Source organism: Nerophis ophidion, linkage group LG19 (genome assembly GCF_033978795.1).
Source record: "Nerophis ophidion isolate RoL-2023_Sa linkage group LG19, RoL_Noph_v1.0, whole genome shotgun sequence".
NCBI classification, from domain to species: Eukaryota; Metazoa; Chordata; class Actinopteri; order Syngnathiformes; family Syngnathidae; genus Nerophis; species Nerophis ophidion.
Window position 1 is genome coordinate 18,028,506 of NC_084629.1, and position 25,111 is coordinate 18,053,616.

A 25,111-nucleotide genomic window follows, 5' to 3' on the forward strand; every position below is an offset into this window, starting at 1 on the left:
ACCGTCATCGTAACAGATATACAGACGTACTTCTGTAACAAACAAACTGTTTGAGTTGACATTGTGGCCAAACTTTACCCCTGAAGATATAATGTCTTAAAATCATACATTTTTAATAGTTTTTGACCATTTATTGTGTTTTGTTTTTCTATTTAAATGAATGCCAAAAGCAGTATAGCAGTTTTGATCTGACTGCACGGCGGCAAGAGATAGTTGAACACTTAATTTCCCCTTGAAATTATTAACTTATTTTTTACCTAAACTTCAGACATGATCTATAACAGGGGTTCTTAAGCTTTTTGACCCCGGGGCCCAAATTTTTCCCTTTGGAGGGAAAATGTTAACACCGAATTAGTCATTTTTCTCTTGATTTTAAAAGTATTTAATAATTATATCTAACCTACTTGAGGGGGAACAGGATAAACCTTATCAATTGATATGAAACCATGCTCACAAAGATTATTATCATGGCTCAGGTCAGGCTGATTACAAAAAATACAAAATAAATACTAGAAGGAAGTGCTAAAATAAATGCATTCTTACTAGAATAATAATAAATAACCACCACCACTGAGATCCAGTGCCAGAACGGAGCGACTTGTACATCGTACCGTAAGCTCATCTCAAGCTGATCTGTTTTTTCCCGGCCTTGATTATCGTGTCCTTCCTCGTCCCACAGTTCCTTGAGTGTGTCCCCGAGTCGATCTGTGTGTCTCGCACTCCTGGATCTTCCCGGTCTTCCTGGTTCTCGACCCTTCGCCTACCCCTGGACTACGACGCCTCGCTCCTGCCTCTCGACCACTCTCCTGCCCCCGGACTACCCTGCATGCCTTGCCCTTGTCTGACAGCACCGCTCCTCTCAACACGCCCCTCCAACATGTACGGTAACACTCTCCAGTTAAATACTACACATAGTCTGACATTCATGCTATTTTGGTTAACTACACATCATATATTTATATCCTTAATAAATACGCCCAAGGCTAAACACTCTCCCAGCATCAGTGCCATCTTTTTCTCTCCAGTACCATTACAATTGATTGCACATTAAAGAACACCTATGACTTCAGCTCCAGATTTCTTGTTTGTTAATTGATGTCATTACTGCCACAAGTGGTGGAAAAGTGTATTACAACTGAGTACCGCCACGGTCCAAACAGATATTTTTTAATTGGCTCCTAAGGGGGCGCTCACGGCCCACCATGGTTAAGAAACTGGTTTAAAATACAAACACCTGATTATTGAACATATTGAATTGAACTGAATTGTAGTTGTAGTCTTTTGTACATATGTGATAATAGTAAATACTAATTTGTAAAAATATTATTAATACATTATTTGTTAGCATCTAATTAGGAATGTACTAGAAATAAATGTTTTGGGTGTTTTCTTACACTCGGGCTCCCATAGTTAAAGGAATTTCCGCAAAGTAGGAATTACTCATTATAAAAGGTATATTTTCATAGCTAGATGATAAAAAAAAGTAATTTCCTACTCACTGTTCGTTCACTTTGGTGCAGTTGATGGACTCATCGGCTGGCTCACTGTACTGCATCTCACAGCTAGGGGGCGACAAAGAGCACAGCGCTGATTCCGAGGATCAAGTTGAGCGGCGAGGAGGTCTTACCTGGCGGGGCTGTGAGAACTGTCCTTCTTCTCAGTTACGTTCACAGTGGCGTTGGTGCACAAGCCATCCAGGTTGTTCACCCTGTAATCTCCTACACAGGTGGACATCATCAGGAAGTCAGCGAGACAAACAGGAAGATGTCAACAATACCACTGGAACCACCCAATGAAAACGCCTCCAACACTTGGAAATTCAAACCTTCTGAGTGCTATATAGGGTGGCGAATGTAAAAGTTCAGTCACACTTTTCTAGCAGACATTTCTCAGATTGAACTTACTTTTTTTTACAAATTTTCATCACATCTAAGTTAAATTAAAGCTATAACTCTAAATAATATACATACTGTATTTCCTTGAATTGCCACAGGGCATATAGTAATAGAGGTGGGTAGAGTAGCCAGAAATTGTACTCAAGTAAGAGTACTGTTACTTTAGAAATGTATTACTCAAGTAAAAGTAAGGAGTAGTCACCCAAATATTTACTTGAGTAAAAGTAAAAAGTATGTTGTGAAAGAACTACTCAAGTACTGAGTAACTGATGAGTAACATGTTTGTTTAATGATTACGGCAACAAATAATGCACAAAAACATAAAAACAGCAACGAGCAAATTCAGAGCCAGGAATATCTCTCAAGCAACTAAAACAATGATATATATTAAATAATAGTACATTAAAATAAAAAAAATAAGGCACATTGAGCCACAATAACCTAACAGCACCATAAGCTCAGTAGGTATTGATTTATAGAAACTTGTATTAGTAGATTGCAGTACAGTACATATTCCGTACAATTGACCACTAAATGGTAACACCCCAATAAGTTTTCAACGTTAATCAATTACATAATAAATGACCAAGTCGAGGTGATCTACCTCATATATACATATACATACATACACATATCATATACATACACACACATATATTATATATATATATATATATATATATATATATCCTCACATACATACATTTATATATGTGTATATATATAAATACTTATATATACAGTATATAATTTATATTTATCTATTTTTCCGTTTTTGTTCAAATGTTAAAGGTGTTTTAATGAATATACATGCATGTTTAACATATAGATTCCTATCTTTCATGAAGACAAGAATATACGTTGGTGTATTACTTGATTCTGATGACTTGCATTGATTGGAATCAGACAGTATAGTGATGATAACGTCCACGTTTTCAAATGTAGGAGAAAAACAGTTCCTCTTTTCTGTCTAATACCACATGAAACTCGTTGGTTTTTGGCATCTTATTTGTCCAGCTTCCATATTCGTTGTTATACACTTACAAGAAATACATTGGCGGCAAACTCCGTAGCTTGCTAGCTTGTTTGCGCTGGCTTTCGGAGACTCTTATTTTGTTAGCGCAGGCGCGATGGAGCGGCACTTTTATTGTCAAAACAGGAACTGTGCGATCAGTGTTTAGGTTTTTGACGGGAAGTACGGTTGAAATAAAAAGTGTCTTTTTTCCTTTACACTTTTGATTGATTGATTGATTGATTGATTGATTGATTGATTGATTGATTGATTGATTGATTGATTGATTGATTGAAACTTGTATTAGTAGATTTCACAGTACAGTACATATTTCGTACAATTGACCACTAAATGGTAACACCCCAATAAGTTTTTCAACTTATTTAAGTCGGGTTTTACATGTGGGGGTCATGTGACCGCCTGGCTCTGTTTGATTGGTCCAACGTCACCAGTGACTTCATGTGATTGGTGAAACGCAGGCAAGCGTAGATCCTACTTTGAAAAACCAAAACAAACATTAATAGATCGATAAAAAAAGTAGCGGGTAGCGAGCTGAATGTAGATAAATGGAGCGGAGTAAAAGTAGCGTTTCTTCTCTATAAATATACTCAAGTAAAAGTAAAAGTATGTTGCATAAAAACTACTCTTAGAAGTGCAATTTATCCCAAAAGTTACTCAAGTAGATGTAACGGAGTAAATGTAGCGCGTTACTACCCACCTCTGAAATAGTATGCGCCTGCCTTGAATTACTGCCGGGTCAAACTCGCTTCGCAAAATAACTTGTGATGTCACGAGTGACACTTCCCCTGTCATCATTTTCAAAATCGAGGAGGCTGATTTCAATACCCGTAATTTGAAATCGCATAAAGGGAAAAAGATTAAGAGCTATTCAGTAGGATTTAAGGTCCAAGCTTACATCACACTCAAATTTTTACTGCATGCCTTTGGTAAGTGCCAGAGTGAGAAGAAGTTTAAAAATAATTAGCGCATGCTTATTTTTACCGCATGCCTTTGGTAAGCGCAGGTGTGAGAACAGGTTTTAAATTACGGTTTTAAATACGGTTAATGTAAAATTTAAGATTTATCTAAATGTTATATCCAAACATAAATCTTAAATATAAACATAAATGTTGAATCTAAATATACATCTAAATCTTAACCAAATGTAAATGTTATCTCTAAACTTAAATCTTAAATATAAATACACGTCTTAAATGTAAATCTGAATGTTAAATGTAAATCTGTTTAATTCAAATCTAAATATTATATCTAAATCTTAAATCTAAATGTAAGCGCTAAATGTTAAACATTTAGCGCTCACATTTAAATTTAAGATTTAGATTTAACATTTAGGTTAATATTTAAGATATAGATTTAACATTTAGGTTTAGATGTATCGTTTAGGTTTAGGTTTAGAATTACATTTAAATTTAACAGTGTTGGCCCTGCAACCCCGGAAGGGACAAGTGGTAGAAAATGGACTGAGTTAGTTTTAGATTTAATATTCATATTTAACATTTAGGTATAGTTTTAAAATTGAGCTCTCACATTTAGATTTAAATTTAAAATTTAGGTTTAGATTTAAGATGTAGATTTAAATTTAGCATTTATATTTATATTTAACATTTGAATATAATATTTAAAGTCAACATTTAATTTAAACCTAAGTATAATGAAAATAAGCTGAATGTGAGAAAAGTGAGTTAAATCTGAGAAATATATCTGCTAGAAAAGTGTAACTGAAGTTTGACAATCGACACACTAGACAAATGTGTCAGCCTCAAAACACTGCAAGTAAGTTTTGTTATGTTTGTTATTTTAAGAAGTGTCAGAAGTACATAACTACTTGTTCCTATGCTTTGAACCCTGCCGTTTTGAGGATTTAAGGATTTTCCTTCACTGACAGAAATAGTTTTCATTAAACACATGCAAAAACATTTCAATGGTGTGTTATTGTTTGTGCTATGGCGCCATCATTTGGAGTTTGCTCACTGCATGTGCGGTTGGGTAAATGTGAATTAGTGCTGTTTAAAGCTGTGAACCTGAAGTATAAGTGCCGTTCTGTCTTCTAATCGTCCATAGCGTTACTACTCGTATTAATTCTTCATTTATCACTCTAAGCAACGTGTGTATGTTTTACAATTTAACTAAAACAATGCTTACTTACTAAACCGTCTGTAGGAGTGTTTGCATGCATATTTGTACGTGCTATCATAATGTAATCATGCCTAATGTCGTTAGCATCCGCTAATATGTGAACACATTTAAGACTGTCTGTTAGTAATATTAACTTACAATGGCATTCTTTTTGTATTGTTTCAGTTTCACAAATTTTTAAGTAAATTCACCAAAACGTCACCAAAGAGTTATTGAGTCTGTTTAGCTGATAGGAGAGCTAGCTTCCACAGCTTGTGGGCCCATGATCATGACTTCTGTCTTGGTTGATCAGCCGTTTTACTGCTGTGCTACAGACACTATTTGGAAACAATTATGGTATGTAAATATGTAAATAACTAATTTTACAACGTATATATCTGTGGCTTAATGTCCAGAGCGACTAATATATGAAAACATTTTTTTTTAGTAGGTGCGGCTTATATACCGGGGCACTCTGTAATCTGGAAAATACGATATTCTGGCAGCTCAATTGTCACAATTTAAAAGGGACCAAAGATGAAGTTTGTCTATTCTGACTTTTAAATGTAACAAAATTGGATACTCGTGTTAAACCATGTCAAAGCGTCAAATCATGAGCTTCATGCATTTTGGCACGCAGTTTTGGATGCCTCTGTGTTTGCCAGAGTGGGAGTAGCTTTTCCGCCTATGCTTTGGACCATGAGAAAACACTAATAAAGGTAGGATAAAATTATATTTTTATAAAGTTACGGCATGTTCACAAACAACACAGATGTGCAGACATGCACTCACACAAACGCTGGTCTGAATCGATCGGCGTGTGTGCGGGTCTAGCTATTGTTGTGACCGGGTGAATCTATGTTTTGTTTTATGAAGTTTATTTTCATTTGCCGTGACGACTTCAAGATTTTCCAAAGATTAATTATGTTGGGGGATTTTATTCGCAATCTGGGATCGCCTCGAGAATCGAACATCTTGCAGAGACTCAAAAGAGTGGTTTATAAATGTGCCTTTGGAGGAACATTTACACCAATACATATTATCTAGACAACTGAATCTCAAACTAGTGGTATGTCAAAGAAACACCTGATTGAAATAGTGTTTTATTTTCCCTATATTCAAAAAGTTTTACTGTTCAAACAATGTGTAATGTTACAGTGACCAAAAATCTTAAATATACTGGTTAATTAAAACCTTTGATTTTAATGACTACTTAGGCCTACTATGCCACTGTAATTCAATGTTGGCCATTATGGCAGTACTTGGAGTGCCACGTTTTTTCTGTGGTGGTACCGAATGAAAAATGTTTCGAGAACAACTAATATAGACCAGGGATTCCCAAAGAACACTGTAACTATGTATTGTAAATGGAGTATAATTGTTGTTTGTGCCTGGTGTGTAATGTTGCAGTGGCCAGAAATATGAAATATTCTTGTTAAACAAAACATCTGCCTAGTTTTTAATGAACACTTGTGCTACTGTATTTTAATGTTTTTTTCTGAGGTGGTACTTGGTAAAAAAAAAGTTTGAGAGCCACTGATCTAGACCACGAAGAAAGGTTTTAAATGGATATTTAAATCACCATGTGTCCCTTTTTAACTGTATAAACAACAGTACAGTTGTTATTTCTTTACAGTAATGCACTGTAAAAACCTTGTAAATTCTGGCAGTTTTTTGTCAAATCTACAGATTTTTTTATTACATTTGCTTCGAAATGACGAGCTTAAGTGAGAAGTCGAGTAGCGTCTGCACTGTTTGTGGCCCGCTTTAGAGCTTCCACTTCATTGAGAAGGACTGTTGTACAAAGGTGGGTTGGGTGGCAGCTAAAGTAGGAGATCCAGGAGGAGGAGAACCAACCTGCAGTGGTCAGGGCCCCAGGCGTGTAGATCTGAGCCGTGTATCCGTCGAAAGACACGCGGGTGTGGTTGCTGGTCACGTTCACGTAGGCCGACACTCCACCTTCATCCTTGGACAACGCCACACCGTACACTGTGGCATCATTCGTCACGTTCATCTCTACACCGTTGACCTGCGTCACGTCAGTAATCACACGGGAATACGGAGGGTCAGTATGAAAAAAATGTAATGAATAACTGACTTATGTGTCATTGGAAATAAATACATACATGTGCTATTAAATGTGTCATGAAGTAAATTCATTCATTCATTTTCTACCGCTTATTCCCTTTTGGGGTCGCGGGGGGCGCTGGAGCCTATCTCAGCTACAATCGGGCGGAAGGCGGGGTACACCCTGGACAAGTCGCCACCTCATCGCAGGGCCAACACAGATAGACAGACAACATTCACACTCACATTCACACACTAGGGCCAATTTAGTGTTGCCAATCAACCTATCCCCAGGTGCATGTCTTTGGAGGTGGGAGGAAGCCGGAGTACCCCGAGGGAACCCACGCAGTCACGGGGAGGACATGCAAACTCCACACAGAAAGTTCCCGAGCCTGGATTTGAACCCAGGACTGCATGAGCTTCGTATTGTGAGGCAGACGCACTAACCCCTCTCCCACCGTGAAGCCCTCATGAAGTAAAAGTATATTTAATTTTAAAATTATTTATTAAATGATAAAATATATCCATCCATGCATTTTCTACCGCTTGTCCCTTTTGGGGTTGCGGGGGGTCGCTGGAGCCTATCTCAGAATAAATAAAATATATACAATTTAATAATCAAATACAATAAATGTGATTATTTCATGATTTATTTAGGTATTTATTAATTTTATTTAATATGTTTTATTTGCCAAAGTCAGTGGGAGGTGGACTGGTTCATGTCTTGGTATGAAAGTGTGGAAATAACTATGACAACTTTAATCAATTCCTCTACATGTGAATACATTTCCTTCTTTGTTCAGGTTATGGATTTTTTTTAACTGCTACATGCTGTGGGTCAGCAGGTCTTGCTTCCACACACTCAACAGTAAGGGTGTCAAATGAAAATTGATTTTCGGAAAAATCGTGATTCTTATATGAAATGATTCTTAATCAAATAAAAAAATAAATAAAACAAAAATCCATTAAAAAAAAAAAAAGTTTTTCTTTTTTTTTTTTATGTGTCCAGCCACTCAGACAAATCCTATTGTTGATGTAGATGATCTACATCTACCTTATTTGTATTAGACTTCATTAAATGTTTATCGAGAGGAGACAGACGAGGTGGTTACGCCATCTGGCTACGATGCAACCCAAACGCCTCCCAGGGGAGGTGTTTAGGGCCACGTCCGATCTGTAGGAGGCCACGGAGAAGGCCAAGGACACCTTGGGGGGACTTTGTCTACCGGCTGATTTGGGATTGCCTCGGGATCAACCGGAAGGAGCTGGACGAAGTGGCTCGGGCGGGGGTTAGCAACCTGTGCCTCTTCAGCGCTGCCTTAGTGGCTCCCTGGAGCTTTTTCAAAAATACAGTATATTTGTTGTTTTACAATGGTTTCTGCAGGAAAACAAACATGACACACACCTCCCAAATTGTTAGATATCCCACTGTTTATACTAAACATGCTTCACTGATGAGAGTATTTGAAGAGCGCCGTTTTGTTCGTGAACTCATCGCAATTGTGTGGACTATGACGCAAGAATTTGTTTACATGTACAACTTTCTTTGACGCTGCCACAGAAAGATGTGTATAAAACGCTTATTTGTCTCAATTTGTCCACCAAATGTTTTATGCTGTGCGTGAATGCACAAAGGTGAGCTTTGTTGATGTTATTGACAACATGCCCTAAAATATCTACCAGTAACTTAAAAAAAAAGTATTAGCCGTCGTTAGACTTACACAGTTGGCAATCATTGGACTAGATTCCTGTTAGCCCCACCCACTGACTTTGATGGCTGAATTTGACATATACAATCAATTTATAAAGAACTAACACATGTTTATGAAGTGATTAAATACATTGTTAAATCATGAAATTATTATTAACCATAAAATCAATGATTCATTAAATGATTAAATATTTAAAGTTAATCGAATGATTAAACCTTAAACAAATATGTGTACAATAATTATACAGTACATAAATGAATGACACATTTAATAACCCAATTATGTATTCAATTCCAATTATAGATAATTTATGACACATTTAGTTAATTTATTTCTATATGTGGGTTTTTTGTTTTGTTTTGTGCCATTTGATTCTACATGCATTAATCGATTTTAATGCTTCTGTCACCACTTAGTCATACAGTAGATATAAATGCTTATTGTGGACTACAAGAAAAAAATTCATTTTCCTCTTGCATGCATTTGACGGTGTTGATGTCCCTCTGCTGGCCAATGACGTGTAAGAGCACCTCCTCACTGCCATTAAAACAATTGATTGTCTTTCTTTTTTCTTCCCCGCAATATCATCATTATTATTACAAATTTAAATAACCATCATCCCACCTTTAAATAACAGCAAACCTTTAAGTGATACATAAGACTTTGAGCAGTCTGCATCATCAGTTTAGTGAAATATTTTCCAAACAGTTAATAAGTAGGGAAAATTTAATGTGAAATTACTTACTATCAAACTTGAAACAGTAGTATGGCGTCACATTAGTGCCAAAAATCCAAGTGCATAAAAACTGTTATCGCGCGCTGATTCTCCACTCTTTTGCACGCTTGTGGTGCTTTTGAGCGCGCACGAAGTAGAGAATCAGCGTGCGATAACAGTTGTTATGCGCTTGGATTTTTGGCCCTAATGTGACGTTATACAGCAGATTTATCAGGTAATGGCACTCTAATTTAGTCAATTGGCATTTCATTGCATTTCATGTTTCATAAAAACTACCGCGCAACATACAGTCTTTAGATCTTTTCAAATAAAAAAATATAATGTTTACATTACACGGTATGGCAGGGGTGTCCAAACTACAGCCCACCGACGTCTTAAATTTGGCCCGTAAGATGTCATGAGTTCAAAAAGAAAACTTTCCCACAGGAAGATGGCGTTTATTTTGATAGCTTGACAATTTTGATGTTATTATGTCACCATCTAGTGGACAACGTGGGTAATACAGGTCAATGACCTTTATAGTCTGAATGGAAATTTGTGCAGCATTCAATTGTATGACCCACTGCAAAAAACTTTCCCTAGTCATGGTCCCTCCAAAAAATAAAATAAAATAATTTTGTATATATATATATATATATATATATATATATATATATATATTTATATATATATATATATATATATATATATATATATATAGAAATACACATATTATGATGTATTAAAGTATATATATACATACATACATACATACATATATATGTACATATACAGTATATATGTGAATATATATGTATATGAATATATATATACATATGTATACACATGTACATATGTGTGTGTATATATATATGTATATATATATACATACACATAAATTTATATATATATATATACACACACACACATATATATATATATTTTTTAATAACATATACTATATAATATATATTAAATAACATATATTATATAATATACATACATATATTTGGCTCTCGACCAAATTCAAATTAGCCCCCAAGTCAAAAGGTTTGGACAACCCTGCAATATGGTATGTTTAGAGTTAAAATATACATATCCAACTTGCTGTATTTGTGTGTTGCGATAATAAATTAAAGCTTTCCGATATTTATGATAGAAAACAAATAAATCACATTAAAAAAAACATAATAGTTTTGATTTTTTTGTACGTTTTTTTTTTTAGATTGCAAATAATGAGAACATTGAAGATGCTTTAAAAATTATAAAGAATGTGAATTCAAATGATCTGGAGCAGCTGGGTGAAGATTATAACAACAAATGTTAATTTTATGTTTGGAAATAACATGATAGATATTTCTGTGTATTGCATTATGTTTGTGATTGTCATACAAATAACACAAATATAATATTTTGTGACCGGCTGTGTCAAATATGGTATGAATTGAAAATCATACCCGGAAATTGAATTTTGTTCCGCTCAAAAGGACTCATAAAAGCTCCAGTTTCAAATAATTGCAATTTTCTGTCAATGAATTAGTGGTTCAGACTTGAGAGGGTTAAGTTATCCCAGTGAAGAAATGCTCCATGTTTCACTGTGGCGAAGTCGGGAGCTCACCTTAACTTTCCCGCTTTGCCCCAGGTAGATGGCAACATCTGGACCATCCAGGTGGATGACGACTCCGTCCAAAAACATCACATCTTTGCGGCGGCGTTCTCTAAAAAGGCCCGACACCTGGAAGCCTGTGTCTGAAAACAAGGTGTAAGCGCAGTGGTCCTCCACCAAGGCGGTGTAGCCATGGTGATCGATGATGGTGGACGCTGTCACCGTGCATATTGCGTCTTTTATGCAGCTGTCAAAAGGTAGAGGGGGGTGACATTCATCATCATTAGCGTAAAAAAGTAGAAATTTCCATGAATTGATCAACGTGGACCCCGACTTAAACAAGTTGAAAAACTCATTTGGGTGTTACCATCTAGTGGTCAATTGTACGGAATATGTACTGAACTGTGCAATCTAACACTAAAAGTTTCAATCCATCTATCAATAGAAGACCACAAAGAAAGTGATTGTTTACACGTTAATACCTTTCATTGTTATAAGAGACCATCAGGATAGCGTCGATGCTGCATGTGATCAAGGTGTCGCCGTCACAGGCTGTTGTGTTAGATGCATACGCAGTTCCTGCAAAAACCAAGATCAGTGGTAGGCAAAAAAAATGTTTATCAGGGTTTCACAGAATTTGAAAGTATTTTTTTTTTTATAGTGAAAAATACAATTTCACAGAATTAACCGTTCACAGTAAAATACTGTAATCATACCACAACAAAATACTCAAAATTCAAACCGATTTGTCTCTTAAACGTTTTTTGTTGGAATGTTGCCTATTGTTCACAAGCTTCATGAAAGACATGACGACAGATGTTTTTTTTTAAATGCATTCTAACTCTGAATAAAGAAAAGTTTGCTTACAGAAGAGCCAATGGGAGGTCCTCTATTCCGCCCACTAAAGCCAATAAATAATCATGTAAACAGCGCCAACAATACTCCATTTATATTTGGTGACTTGAACTTTAACAAAGGATTAATGATATTGTTATTATAAGCACAAAGGCAGACAAACTATTTATAACGTGATCACAAGCTTGCGTGCCAATGTTGACATGATCGACTGATCAGCGGTTTGCTCATTTCCTTCCTCGTCAAACTTTATTATAGAACATAAATCATGCCTCTCACCTGGATAGTAGAAGTCTGAGGATGTATTCCGACAAGTTGGTAGACTTTGACAGCCAATTTAGACCCAGAAATGGCGAGATCAACACGAAAAGACGAAAGATTATGAGTAATTTTTCATCTAAATGGGAATATATTAACATCCTAGCACTCGGCATCCTAATGACAGCAGACATTGTACAGTAATTGATGCTTTATTATGTTTGTTGGCTCTCATGAAGTCTGCAGGGAGTAATAATCAGTGATGTTGTTGGGGGAAAAAAAGCCAACGCTGTGATGCGTTTCCTAAATTGATGCAGTGCATATGCTCAAAATGATCAAAATACGTAAATATTAAATGTTATTGTGAATGTTACTACAATACATATATACTTAGATCATGTATGTAGACTCTTAATGGAGGTGTTTGGATGTTTTTTTTAAGGGCTTTACATGCAGAATAGTGTGACACTCATAGGCTCCATTGTAAACGAACTTTTGATCGCATTTATTTACGTTGTCTTGCCTTTCATGATGATTGTGAGCGATAGGTAAAATTCCAATAAAAATGGCAGTTCCCCTTTAAGGAAGTGTTATGTCTCCATGGTTTGACTTCACATTTCCCGGACTTATGCAGATCCCAAATACACAACAGCAGGTTGATCCATGTAAGAAAAGTTGGTTTTGCAAAATCGTGCGACTTTAAGAGCAAAACTTGTGACTCAAGTGGAGAAGCTGTATTTTCATAAGCATTTACATCTTATTGACAGTTTATTTAGGAAACATTCATTATTATTATTTATTATTAATTTAGATAGAATCAGTTTATTTTAGCACTGTGTGATTGTAAAAAAAAATATTTTTCATCAGTCCCTTTTTTTGCAGTCTACCGTATTTTCTGGACTATAAGGCGCACTTACAATCTTTTTTTTTTTTTTAACTCGACAGTGCGCTTTATAACCCGGTGCGCCTAATGTAAGGAATAAGTTTGGTTGAGCTTACCCAAATCGAAGCTATTTTATGTGGTACATGGTGGAATGATAAGTGTGACCAGTAGATGGCTGTCAAACATTAGAGATAAGTGAAGGTTGCACTATGATGGCAATATGAATCAAGTAAACAACACCAACATTTTATGTTCCATTGAAGGTATAGAACATTACACACCATGCTCAAAAATCTATCAAAATGTTGTAATACGACTTTGGTAAGCTATGAAGCCGCACCGCTTAATGTGCTTCAACATACAAGTATTATTATGGTGTGTGTATAAGGTAAGACATATTATTTGGTGTTTTGTTTTGCAATATTATGCAAAAGCAACTTTTCTTACCTTCTTGAACCTGCTAATCTGTATTTGAGATCTGCATAAATCCTGAAATGTGCAAGTCCGCTTTTGTAGTCCGTGACAACACCGTAGTCGAGAAGCTTTTTCTTTTTCTCTATCTTCTTGTTATGTGACATTCATCCTCAGCTGTTGCCATTTCTAATATAAAGTAGTGAAAAGTTCTTACTTATATTGGTTAGTAAAGTCGCCATGAAAGCGCTAAAACATACCGGTGTAGTGAGTTAACATTATTCACCTAAGGAACTTTAGTTATTAGAGCGTTACGGTCGGACGGTTTTTCACGGGACACATTTCCGGTGTCGTTTCCGCATGAGGAGATGCTGTTCCGTTATTGATTTAAGTAAAGTCAGAATACCATTAAAACAGTTAGCTCCATCTTTTGACATCTCTTCCACTCCCGTCCTTGCACGCTACACCGCTAGAACAAAGATGATGGGAGAAGACGCTGCCGAAGGTGAGCCACATAAATAAGACCACCTACAAAACGGCGCATCCGGAAGAGACTGTTAGAAAGCGGCTTGTAGATGATCTGTAAAATATAATCTATGCAACATTTTGAGCAAAGAACCACCGTTACATGTTATGTAGACCACAAGGAAGTGATTTAGATTGAGAAAAAAATAATAATAATATGACTCCTTTAAAACCGGTGCGCCCTTTATATGAAAAAAGATATAATCCAGTGCTTCCTATTGTCCGGAAAATACGGTATTTGATTTATATTAATTTTGTAATCGGCCTAAGCCATGATAATAATCTTTGTGATTATAATACTTTCACATCATTTGACATCATTTGTCCTGCTAAATTGTCCATCCACCCATCCATTTTCTACCGCTTATTCCCTTTCGGGGTCGCGGGGGGTGCTGGCGCCTATCTCAGCTACAATCGGGCGGAAGGCGGGGTACACCCTGGACAAGTCGCCACCTCATCGCATGCTAAATTGTAAGTAGGTCAAATATAATTAGTGAATATCAATAACATCAAGACTAAATTACTAATTTAGTGTTAATATTCGAGTGGGTCCCGGGCCCCTCTGTAGTGGAAAAGTTGGGTCATGAAATCAAAAAGCTTAAGAACCCCTGTTTTCCATACACTATGTTGCACACTCTTGTCGAGTAGATGGCAGTATGCTGTTACACAGAGTAATTAGCAATGAATTACAGCATTTCATTGTGACTTAACTGCTCTGCCGTTACAGTAAATTGCAGTCAAGATATTTCACTGTGAATTACTGTAAATCTTTCTGTAAAAGTTGTGCAATTATTAGCCAGTATAGAGTTGTGAATGTACAATGAAAAGAAAGATGGCCTCTATTGTTGCAACAACAACTAAAGGGCGAATCCAGACAGTGATCACTACGATCTTGAAGAGACCAAACCTTTGGTCTTGCTCACCTTCATGCGTGCAGCCGCTCAAGTCGCCAAAGACTTCAGGATCGGAGGACATCCATTCATTCAAAACCTTGCCGTTAACATAAGTAGTGGCGTACTGCGAAAAAGCAAAAATTGCGTCACACACACTAGCACACAGGGAGCGTCGACATTGTGCACTCACCAACATGCGTCCGGCGGTGTCAAAGCGAACCACCGCTTGTGCGCCAAAGGTGCGGAGGGTGACATTCATCTGCGGACAAACGTTGGTGAGAAACCGCGGCTTTCCGACATGTTAGCAGTGACGATGGAGGCGAGCGCCACTCACGGTTGTCTCGCCATCGACGTCCACAAGGAAGATCACTATTTGGCAAGGCGAAGTTCCCACGAGTTCTGGCTTGGCTTGGTGAAACGCTGAGCCGGCGTTGGCCACTTGTAGGTTGACTTCAACGGTCAGCGATGTCGTTGTGTCGTTGATGACGCTGATGCATTTGTTTCCCATGCTGCCATCGAAACAAAGGTCGATCATGCCATTGCTGATGTCCGTCTGTTGGCAAAAGGACACTTCATTAGGTATGCGGTCTAATGTCATCCAGTCAGAGGTGGGACGTTTGGGCCAGCAAGGCCTTCTGTACTGGCCTAATCATGATCATAAATTGATAAAAGTTCATTTTACTTTGTCATATTAGGCTCCAGTGTTGCGGTTTGTGCGTCAGAGCTTTTATCCGATCAGAATTCAGTTAGCTTGATGCCAGCGCTGTATGAAATCTGCCGGAGGCCTTTTGAATCAATAATCCGGCGGTCTGCTCAGTGAAGATTAACGGGGCACATACAGTTGATAGACAGTTGCGATAGCCAATCAGATCACCAGTTGTTGACAGCGGACCTCCCTAGGTTGCCACATGTGGAACCTTTGAACGTGACATGGAACCCTTGAACGTGACATTGACGCATCCTGTGATTGGATACTCACTTTTGAGTCACAAGTGAGTTTCCAATCACAAGTTGGGAGTTGCGAAAACGGGAAATTCTGCACAAATCAACCGAGTCACAAGGGATCCACACCTGGCCAGCGGAGAAATTGGATATCAACTCACGATGGCCGAAGGAGAGGAAAACTTTAATTAGGTTGCAGATATATACTTGCAATGCCATTTTCAAAAAGGACATTGCAAGAGAAGCTCGATCTCATGAGTACAACGTGGGCCGACCCTAGCTAGCTAACCGCTAGCTAACCGCTAGCTAACCTGTCCCAGCCAGTGAGAGGGTTCATCTGCCACTTTCGATCTAATCAACCAACTATGAGCGGTTCCTCTGGCTTACAGCTTCCGGTGGGTGCTGCAAATTCCATATAACCATCTTCTTCTGCTTACCCAAGGTTGGGTCGTGGGGGCAACAGCCTATGCAGGGAGGCCCAGACTTCCCTCTACCCAGCCACTTCGTCCAGCTCCTGCCGGGGGATCCCGAGGCATTCCTGGGCCAGCTAGGAGACATAGTCTTCCCAACGTGTCTTCCCGTAGCCTCCTACCGGTAGGACGTGCCCTTAACACCTCCCCAGGGAGGCATCCAGGTGGCATCCTGACCAGATGCCCGAACCACCTCATCAGGCTCCTCTCGGTGTGGAGGAGGAGCGGCTTTACTTTGAGTTCCTCCCAGATGACAGAGCTTCTCACCCTATCTCTAAGGGAGAGCCCCACCACCCGGCGGAGGAAACTCATTTCAGCCGCTTGTACCCTTGATCTTGTCCTTTCGGTCATAACCCAAAGATCATGACCATGGGTGAGGTTGGGAACGTAGATCGACCGGTAAATTGGTAGCTTTCCCTTCTGGGTAAGATCCTTCTTCACCAGAACAAATCGATAGTGTCCGCATTAATGAAGAAGCCACACCGATCCGCCTGTCGAACTCATGATCCACTCTTCCATCACTCGTGAACAGGTACTTCACCAAGAATACTCGAACAATCAAGCTGTGCAGCTCATAGCTTACCAAAGTCGTACTAAAACATTTTGATAGATATTTGAGCGCCGTGTGTAATAATCTATATTCTCAATGGAACATTTAAAGTTTTGGTGTTGCTTGCTTGCGTGTACTTGCTAGCATCATTTATTGAACAGACATCAACTTGCAGTTGTTAAAATAATTATGTATCTATTATCACACTAACTCTAGTATGCTTAAAGTATGTCTCTTTAGTTAGTAGCTATTGTGCTCAAGTTAGACTTTTTCTAAACAAAACTTCTTGTCTGAGGGGTGGCCTCAGCCACAGATGTAATCTTTGTTTTAGCCCGCTAACAGCCAAGGACTTCAAGGACCTCAACGAAGATAAGATGACAACGTGCAGACGAAGCAGGGACAAGGCAAAATCACAAGGCCCCAGCCCATTCCGTCACGTACTGTGTGTCCTGGACTTGCTTTGCATAATGCATGTGACCACTCCTTTTAGACGCGGCCTCAGTGATGTTGACTATGGAACTCTGAATAAAAAGAGGGACGCGGGAGCTGAACCTTAGAGCGTAGGGCAAGACTGTGACTAAGTGTGCAGCGCCATGCGTTCTCCTCATGAGCTAAATTGAACTCTGTCTCTGCATGATTCCTTGCTTCTTGTCTGTTTGATGGATGTCATCAGTGTTGCAACCTGACAGCAATCCACACGTATCTCTTATGCGTGACTGCCATCTACTGGTCACACTTACCATTACACTATGTACCAAATAAAATTGCTTCAAGGTCGGTAAGCACAACCAGCATGAATGCGTACAATAGGCGCACCGGGCTATAAGGCGCACTGTCGATTTTTTAGAAAATAAAAGGATTTTAAATCGCCTTATAGTCCAAAATGTACGGTACTACTGGCTGTGACCATGGAAACACTCAGTTCCCTTTACATTTATGTTATTTTGCTTTCCAATCTGTGTTGAACCTATAGCACACATCTACAATCTGTACCGCCGTTTCTGTAATACAGAAGGCGGTGGACCATCACAGCACCGTTTAGAATGATCCAAACAAAAGAAAATGCTTATTGAAAGATGTATTTTCATATAGGAGAAAAGTTATAATAATATTATTCCTAAATGAAAAAAACAAATAGCGCTAAAAAAAAAATGCTAGCAGACACAAACATTTTGCAGTTGAATTTGTTAAAATCAGCTCCATAAATCTTCGAGCAACTATACAATTATAAAATTATGTTGCTGAATGATTCTATTCGCATCTCCTCCTCCTAGTTTTGTGGGATTCTGATGATCAGCATATATTCTGCATATCCATGAAGACCGACATGCTAAATGAATTGCGCTCCTTATTCCACTCATGAGAGCGACACAATCCTCTGCTCACAAGTTTGGTAAATCAGTTTTGCTTTTGCTTTCAAGTTTGCACCTATTTCAGTCCACGCAAAATAAGTAAATCAGGCCCGAAAAATGGTCCCACTCACGTATAGCATGTCCTGACTCTCTCCGTAGAACTGGAGGGGACACATGCTGATGTTGTGCATCTCAGCTGCTGAACCTGCACATCAACGCACACCGTTAGCATTAGCTGTTAGCAGCAGCAAGAACATTGAGGAAGTGACAGGTGTTTTACCTGGCAGCTGGCTGAGCGCGGCCATGACGACCAGGAGGCGGAACATTGCCGGAGGAGACCGATCAGTTGACAAAGAGCTGCAGGATGCATGGCACACTTTTGAGTTGCGGATCGCAAGTTTAAGTCATAGAGGAAGATGAAAAAGTTGAAAAAGACAAAAGAAGAAGGGAACGAAGAAGATGGAGACCAAAGATAAGAAGACATTTTTTTAACAACAATCCACATCCACACCTTTCTTTTTGTTCCAAACACAACATACACAAAACTAAATGGTCATTAAATACACATTATTACGATATACAATCAGCACATAATTTAAAGGCAATAAGAATATATCAACATCAGTTGATCTTGTTTACTTGTTTTTATTAACTTATATTTTCCTTTATCTGTTTGTGCACCACTGTTTGTTCTTCGATTGTCTTATTACATTGTATATGTACTTGCCTTATTTATTGTACACTTGTTTTCTCTCTGTTTGACAAGAAAAAAAAAGAGAAGAAAAAACCAAATACAAGGAATGGGATGACAAAGGATAAGAAGAAGGGACCGAAGAAAAATAATTTGATGACCAAGAGAAATAAAAAAAAGAAATAAAAGAACAAAAAGAGACAAGAAATTAAAAGAAGATGAAGAAAAAAACATGAAGACAAAGAAGATGTACAAAATTAAAGACTAACGCAAATGAAACAAAGAAGAAGAACTCAAAAAGGGGGAAAAAAGGAAAAAATAAGAGGAAAAAGAAAGCGATGAAGATAAAGAATAAAATACAAAGAAGTTAACGACAAAAAACAAACTAAAAGAAGACGAAGAAGAAGGGACCCAGAAAAAGAAAACAAACAGTGGCAAAAATGTCAGACGAATGAAGAGAAAGACAAAAAAAAGACTATGGCAAAGAAAAAGATAAAGAAGACAAAGATGAAAAATAAAGAATAAAGGAAAAAAAAGAAGAGGAAAAGAAAAAATTTAGAGGAAAAAGAAAAGTAAGAAGAAAAAGAAAACCAAGAAGACAACAAAGAAGCCAGAGACAAAGAAGTCAACAAGACGAAAACAAAGACAAACACAAATGAGAAGGAGACCAAGAAAAAGGAAAAAGAAGAATAACAAGAGGAAGACAGGGAAATGTTAGAAAAAGACAGAGAAGAAAGAAATTAAAAAGAAAAATAGGGAGAAAATCAAAGAAGAGAAAATAAAATAATACAAATCCGAATTAAACAGAGAAAATAAAGAACAATAACACAAAGAAGAATCATCATTTCCGGTAAGTGTGCGACAACAATAGATTGATGACAGCACTCCATTGAATTAAGATTTAAGTACACACTTATTAAAGCAGGATCTAAGTACACACTTACTGGATTAAGATCTAAGTACACACTTGTTGAATTTAGACCTAAGTACACACTTATTGAAGCAGGATCTAAGTACACACTTATTAAATTAAGATCTAAGTACACACTTATTGAACCAGGATCTAAGTACACATTTATTAACCAGGCTCTAAGTGCACACTTATTGGATTAAGATCTAAGTACACACGTATTACAGCAGGATCTATGTACACACTTATTGAATTAAAATCCAAGTACACACTTATTGAAGCACGATCTAAATACACACTTATTGGATTAAGTTCCAAGTACACACTTATAACAGCAGGATCTCAGTACACACCTGTTGAAGCAGGATCTAAGTACACAATTATTGAAGCAAGATCTAAGTACAGACTTATTGAAGCTAGAGCTAAATACACACTTATTGAATTAAAATGTAAGTACTCACTTATTGAATTAAGATCTAAGTACACACTTATTGAATTAAGATCTAAGTACAAACTTTTTGAAGCACGATCCAAACGCACACTTATTGAATTAAGATGTAAGTACTCACTTATTGAATTAAGATCCAAGTACACACTAATTGCATAAAGATTTAAGTACACACTTATTGAAGTGTACCACTGGAAGTATTCTTTCCGCTTTTTAGAAGGTTGGGTCGCGGCTCACGTTGGCCCGGCAGCATTTCTCTCATTGACGTAAACTTGTGATACTGAATGGGTTTCACCTGTCCATATTCCAGGTATGCTTGACATTTACCTTCAGAATTCAAATATCGTGAATGCGAGAACAGGCAAGGAGCAGACCGCCACAGGTGGAAGTGACATGTCTAACATCAAAACAAAGCCTTTAAGGGACCTCAGGTTGACTCTCTTCATAGTGGACTCTGACGAAGGGACGGACACGTATTTCAAGACACCTTGTGGACCACCGGAAGTCTTTTATTGGCTCAACTGTGTTGTCCTTAGCAACAAATTTTGAATTGCCTCACAGTCGACAAAGATTCCAATAAAAAAAGACAGTAGTAATTAAATAGAAGAACGCGCTCCAGGCTGACACGAGTCAAAGAAGAATGTGAACGTCTTCGAATTTAATTGGTGGAATGTGGAATGTCACTGAGCATGAAAGACACCCAGGAGGCATCTTTAAAGTCTTCTACGAGCTTCTACTCCACCATCACTTCCATGAAACCAGACCTGAAGGACAAGTTCCTCCATTCTTAAAATACATTGTTTTGTCATGGGACGGCATGTCTTTTTGGAAAGAACCCAGAACAGTCCCAAGGGTTCTCATTGGGGTGAGCTGATCGATCCAAATATCGATAATATCCACACCAACGGTACTTTCAGTATCAAATCCATACCAGCATGATGGGATTCGTCTGCCTAATAGAGTTCATTCCATACCAACATGTGTACTCTGGAGTTGTCAGATTGTACCTTCAAGTCTCGACTGGGGTTTATTTTTCTGGACACAATGTACCAGGAACCTCCTCTAACAATCACACCAATGAGGTCAAAGTATGATAAAATGTGTCTCCATGGACACAAATGGGCAATCTGTACTGCTTCCTATTAGCGCTGTGAATCTTGGGGGATCGTACGATTCGATTCAATTGATGGGGATAACGATTCGATTCAGAATTGATTCCCAATTCAACTTTCATAATGACATTGGGTGCCAGTTCTATGATTGACTACATTCCTCCATAAAATAGATAAACAGCTCTGATACAATTCTGTACTACTTTAAAGAAAACTGGTTTTGTTTAGCAAAATTGTACCCAAACATTGAATAAAGTCAAATACAAATAAGGCAACAAGGGAAGTATCCAACACTTCTCTTTTTTTTAAAGTCAATCTGTACAGCAGACATAGATCATCGACATCAACATTATGATTTGTCGGAGTGGCTGCTGGACAGGGAAGATTTAAAAAAATATATGTTTCAACTTTTCTAAATCGATTAAGAATGGAAAATATATTTGTTGACACCCCTACCTCCTGGACATTTCTCAGGTAGATATGAATTGTACCTTACTGTTTTGTCCCAATTCTTTTTCATAGTAAAACAACAATAACTAAATGGTAAATCAAGCCCGGTTATAGAATTTGTTTAAATCTAAGACAATTCAGAAGTGTTTTTCCTGAACAACGTATTCATCATTAAATGAGTGGATCGTATTTGTGCGGATCGGTTAACAGCAGGAATTTGGTGAAAAGTACGGCTTGTCAAAGTCAAGTTGATCAAGTCTGTGAGTCTAACATAAAAATGAGTGCTGTCAAACGATTACATGTCCAAATGAGATTGATTACATTTTTGAATTTTGATCAATAGCGATTAATCGCAAATAAATCAGATGCTTGCATTAAACAAATTCACTTTTTTTTTAATAAACCCCCCGATATTTTCACAAATGCGATTTTAGTCAGAATGTCAGATCTGAATACTTTTTAAATGTCCTTTTTTGCTGTTCAGTCAATAAAAGTTGTGTGATTAATCTGCATTCACGCATGATTAATCACATGAGTTGAGACTGCCCTCATTACAATAACATTCCTTATAAATTAACATTTCAATTAAAATAACATTTTAATTAAATTGAAATAAATTAAAAACAACTTTTTAGGTATTCAACAATTAATCAAATCTCTCAAAGTAATGGAATTGCTGTATGAAAACAAAATACAAAAAATAAACATATCTAAAGAAATAGTAAAAAGCATCCAAAACAAACTTAGAGAGTGCATACCTCTACCAAGCATTTATGAAAGATCCAAAATCTCATAATTTTCCGTTTTGTTTAAAAACCATTTAACTGCGTTTTTCAGTTCAGTTTTGCACTTAACTTAAGCATTTGATGTGGCACACATGTATTCAAATTGCACATAATTAGTAGACACATTTTTTTTTTTTCATCAATTTACACAATTGAGATTTCTTAGACATCAATAATTTTGCTGTTTATGGAATTTGTAAATTTTTAATTGTACATTGTACAGTTGTGATCAAAATTGTTCAACCCCCACTCAATTAGGGTGTTTTACCAAGTTGGACATTTTTTCTGTATTTTGTTTATAGTCAAATCAAATAAAGATGTGTCAAATAGAGAAATGCAACTTCAATTGTAACACAGTTCTTCACAAAATACCAAAATAGGACATTTTTCTTAATATCTCATTGACAAAATTATTCAACCCCTTGAAGATCATAACTCTTAAGAACAGAATTTGAATAAGGTATTTTCAATCAGGTGTTGGAAACACCGGTAGATGTGATTAGAACCATAACGAGCAACAATTAAACTGATTGAAAAAGACTGTGACGCTCAGCTTCTTGTAGATGATCAATGGTGTATTTGCAACATGGTGAAGTCCAGGGAGTGGTCAAAGAAGTCAAGAGAGGAGGTAATTTCTCTTCATAAGAAAGGATTTTGATATAAGAAAATAGCAAAGACATTACACATTCCAAGAGACACAGTTGGGAGCATAATTCGCAAGTTTAAAGCTAAAGGCACAGTGGAAACACTACCTGGGCGTGGAAGAAAGAGGATGCTGTGTGTGTACAGTGGTGAAAAACCCCCGGGTAACAGCTGAGGAACTACAACAGGACATTGCAGAGGGGGGAACGCAGGTTTTGTCCCAGACAATAAGGCACGCACTACGAGATGAAGGCCTCCATGCCAGAACTCCCAGGCGCACCCCACTTCTGACTACCAGGCACAATAAAAATAGACTCCAGTATGCCAAAAATCATCTGGACGAACCCCAAAGGTTTTGGGAAACTGTTCTATGGAGTGATGAGGCAAAAGTGGAACTCTTTGGGCCTATGAATCAACGTTATGTCTGGAGGAGAAAAAATGAAGCTTACAAAGAGAAGAACACCTTTCCTACTGTTAAGCATGGTAGGGGGTCAATCATGCTCTGGGGCTGTTTCTCTGCCTCAGGTACCGGGAATCTCCAGCGCGTTCAAAGCATTATGAATTCTATTTCCTACCAGGATATATTAGCTGCAAATGTCATGAAGTCAGTGACGAAGCTGAGGCTTGGAAGAGGTTGGACCTTCCAACAGGACAACGATCCCAAGCATACCTCCAAATCAACATCAGAGTGGTTGCAGAAGAAGGGCTGGAAGACTCTGGAGTGGCCTTCACAGTCGCCAGACCTAAATCCTATAGAAAACCTTTGGTGGGACTTGAAGAAGGCAGTTGCAGCACACAAGCCGAAAAATATGAATGAACTGGAGGTCTTTGCCCAAGAGGAATGGGCTAAAATACCTGTAGATCATTGCAAGAAGCTTGTGTCCGGTTATGTATCACGTTTGAAGGATGTAATTACTGCCAAAGGTTGTTCTACTAAGTACTAAAGATGCATGTAACAAGGGGGTTGAATAATTATGTCAATGAGATATTAAGAAAAATGTCCTTTTTTGGGTATTTTGTAAAATACAGTGTTACAATTTAAGTTGCATTTGTCTATTTGACCCATTTTTATTTGATATGAGTATAAACAAAATACGGAACAAATGTCCAACTTGCTAAAACACCAAAATTGTGTGGGGGTTGAATAATTTTGATCACAACTGTATATTTGCATTACAAGTTCAATGCCCATTTTACGATTAAAAAAAAAAGCTAGGTTTCACTCAATTCAAATATTATGCTTTTGGTTTGTTTTAGGTCTAATGTGTTAATAATACTTTATATCAATATGAAAAAGTCACCATACGGTCACACATTAGCGTTTCCTGGCAAAAGAAAACATACGTAGAAAATTCTGCACATCGTCAAAAAATGTAGCTTTCCCGCACTTACAAACACATAATAGACACCAATGACAACGTAACGTCCATGCTGTTTCCATAGTGAAGAAAGATAAAACGGGAGGCAGAAGACGGAAGAAATGGTCGAGAACTTACCAGCAGAAGCAGTGCAGAGATGCTGACAGACCTTCTACGGGCTCCTCAGTAAGGATAAAGTCTCTCCTGACAAGCTGCCTATAAGCGCTTCTGACGCACGCTTGGTGCACTTAAAGTTCCCAAACTAGTTTCACATTCACCAAACATTCCGCCGACATATCAGTGACGTAGTCACCAGCAGACAATTATTGACATCACCCTCAAAAAAAAAAAAAAATGGATGGTGGACCAAAATAGAAAAATGGAAGATGACTGACGAAAGTGAGATGTCTAAAATATGAATTTTCCTGTCACC

The 25,111-nt window shown here is 37.6% G+C and overlaps 1 protein-coding gene across 1 annotated transcript in view; it reads right to left on the reverse strand.

Annotated features, from left to right (window-relative positions):
* LOC133538078 (alpha-tectorin-like) overlaps window positions 1–24,899 on the reverse strand; it is a 31,156-nt gene extending 6,257 nt beyond the window's left edge. Inside the window, exons 1-11 of the mRNA XM_061879362.1 lie at window positions 24,817–24,899; window positions 18,563–18,639; window positions 18,414–18,487; window positions 15,303–15,521; window positions 15,159–15,227; window positions 14,999–15,092; window positions 11,626–11,722; window positions 11,156–11,390; window positions 6,901–7,072; window positions 1,628–1,718; window positions 1,500–1,562 (exon numbers count right to left, since the gene is read on the reverse strand). Coding sequence (XP_061735346.1) covers window positions 1,500–1,562; window positions 1,628–1,718; window positions 6,901–7,072; window positions 11,156–11,390; window positions 11,626–11,722; window positions 14,999–15,092; window positions 15,159–15,227; window positions 15,303–15,521; window positions 18,414–18,487; window positions 18,563–18,608 — 1,160 coding nt within the window. The 5' untranslated portion in view covers window positions 18,609–18,639; window positions 24,817–24,899. The remainder of the gene's footprint in view (window positions 1–1,499; window positions 1,563–1,627; window positions 1,719–6,900; window positions 7,073–11,155; window positions 11,391–11,625; window positions 11,723–14,998; window positions 15,093–15,158; window positions 15,228–15,302; window positions 15,522–18,413; window positions 18,488–18,562; window positions 18,640–24,816) is intronic.
* Window positions 24,900–25,111: the final 212 nt, after the last annotated feature.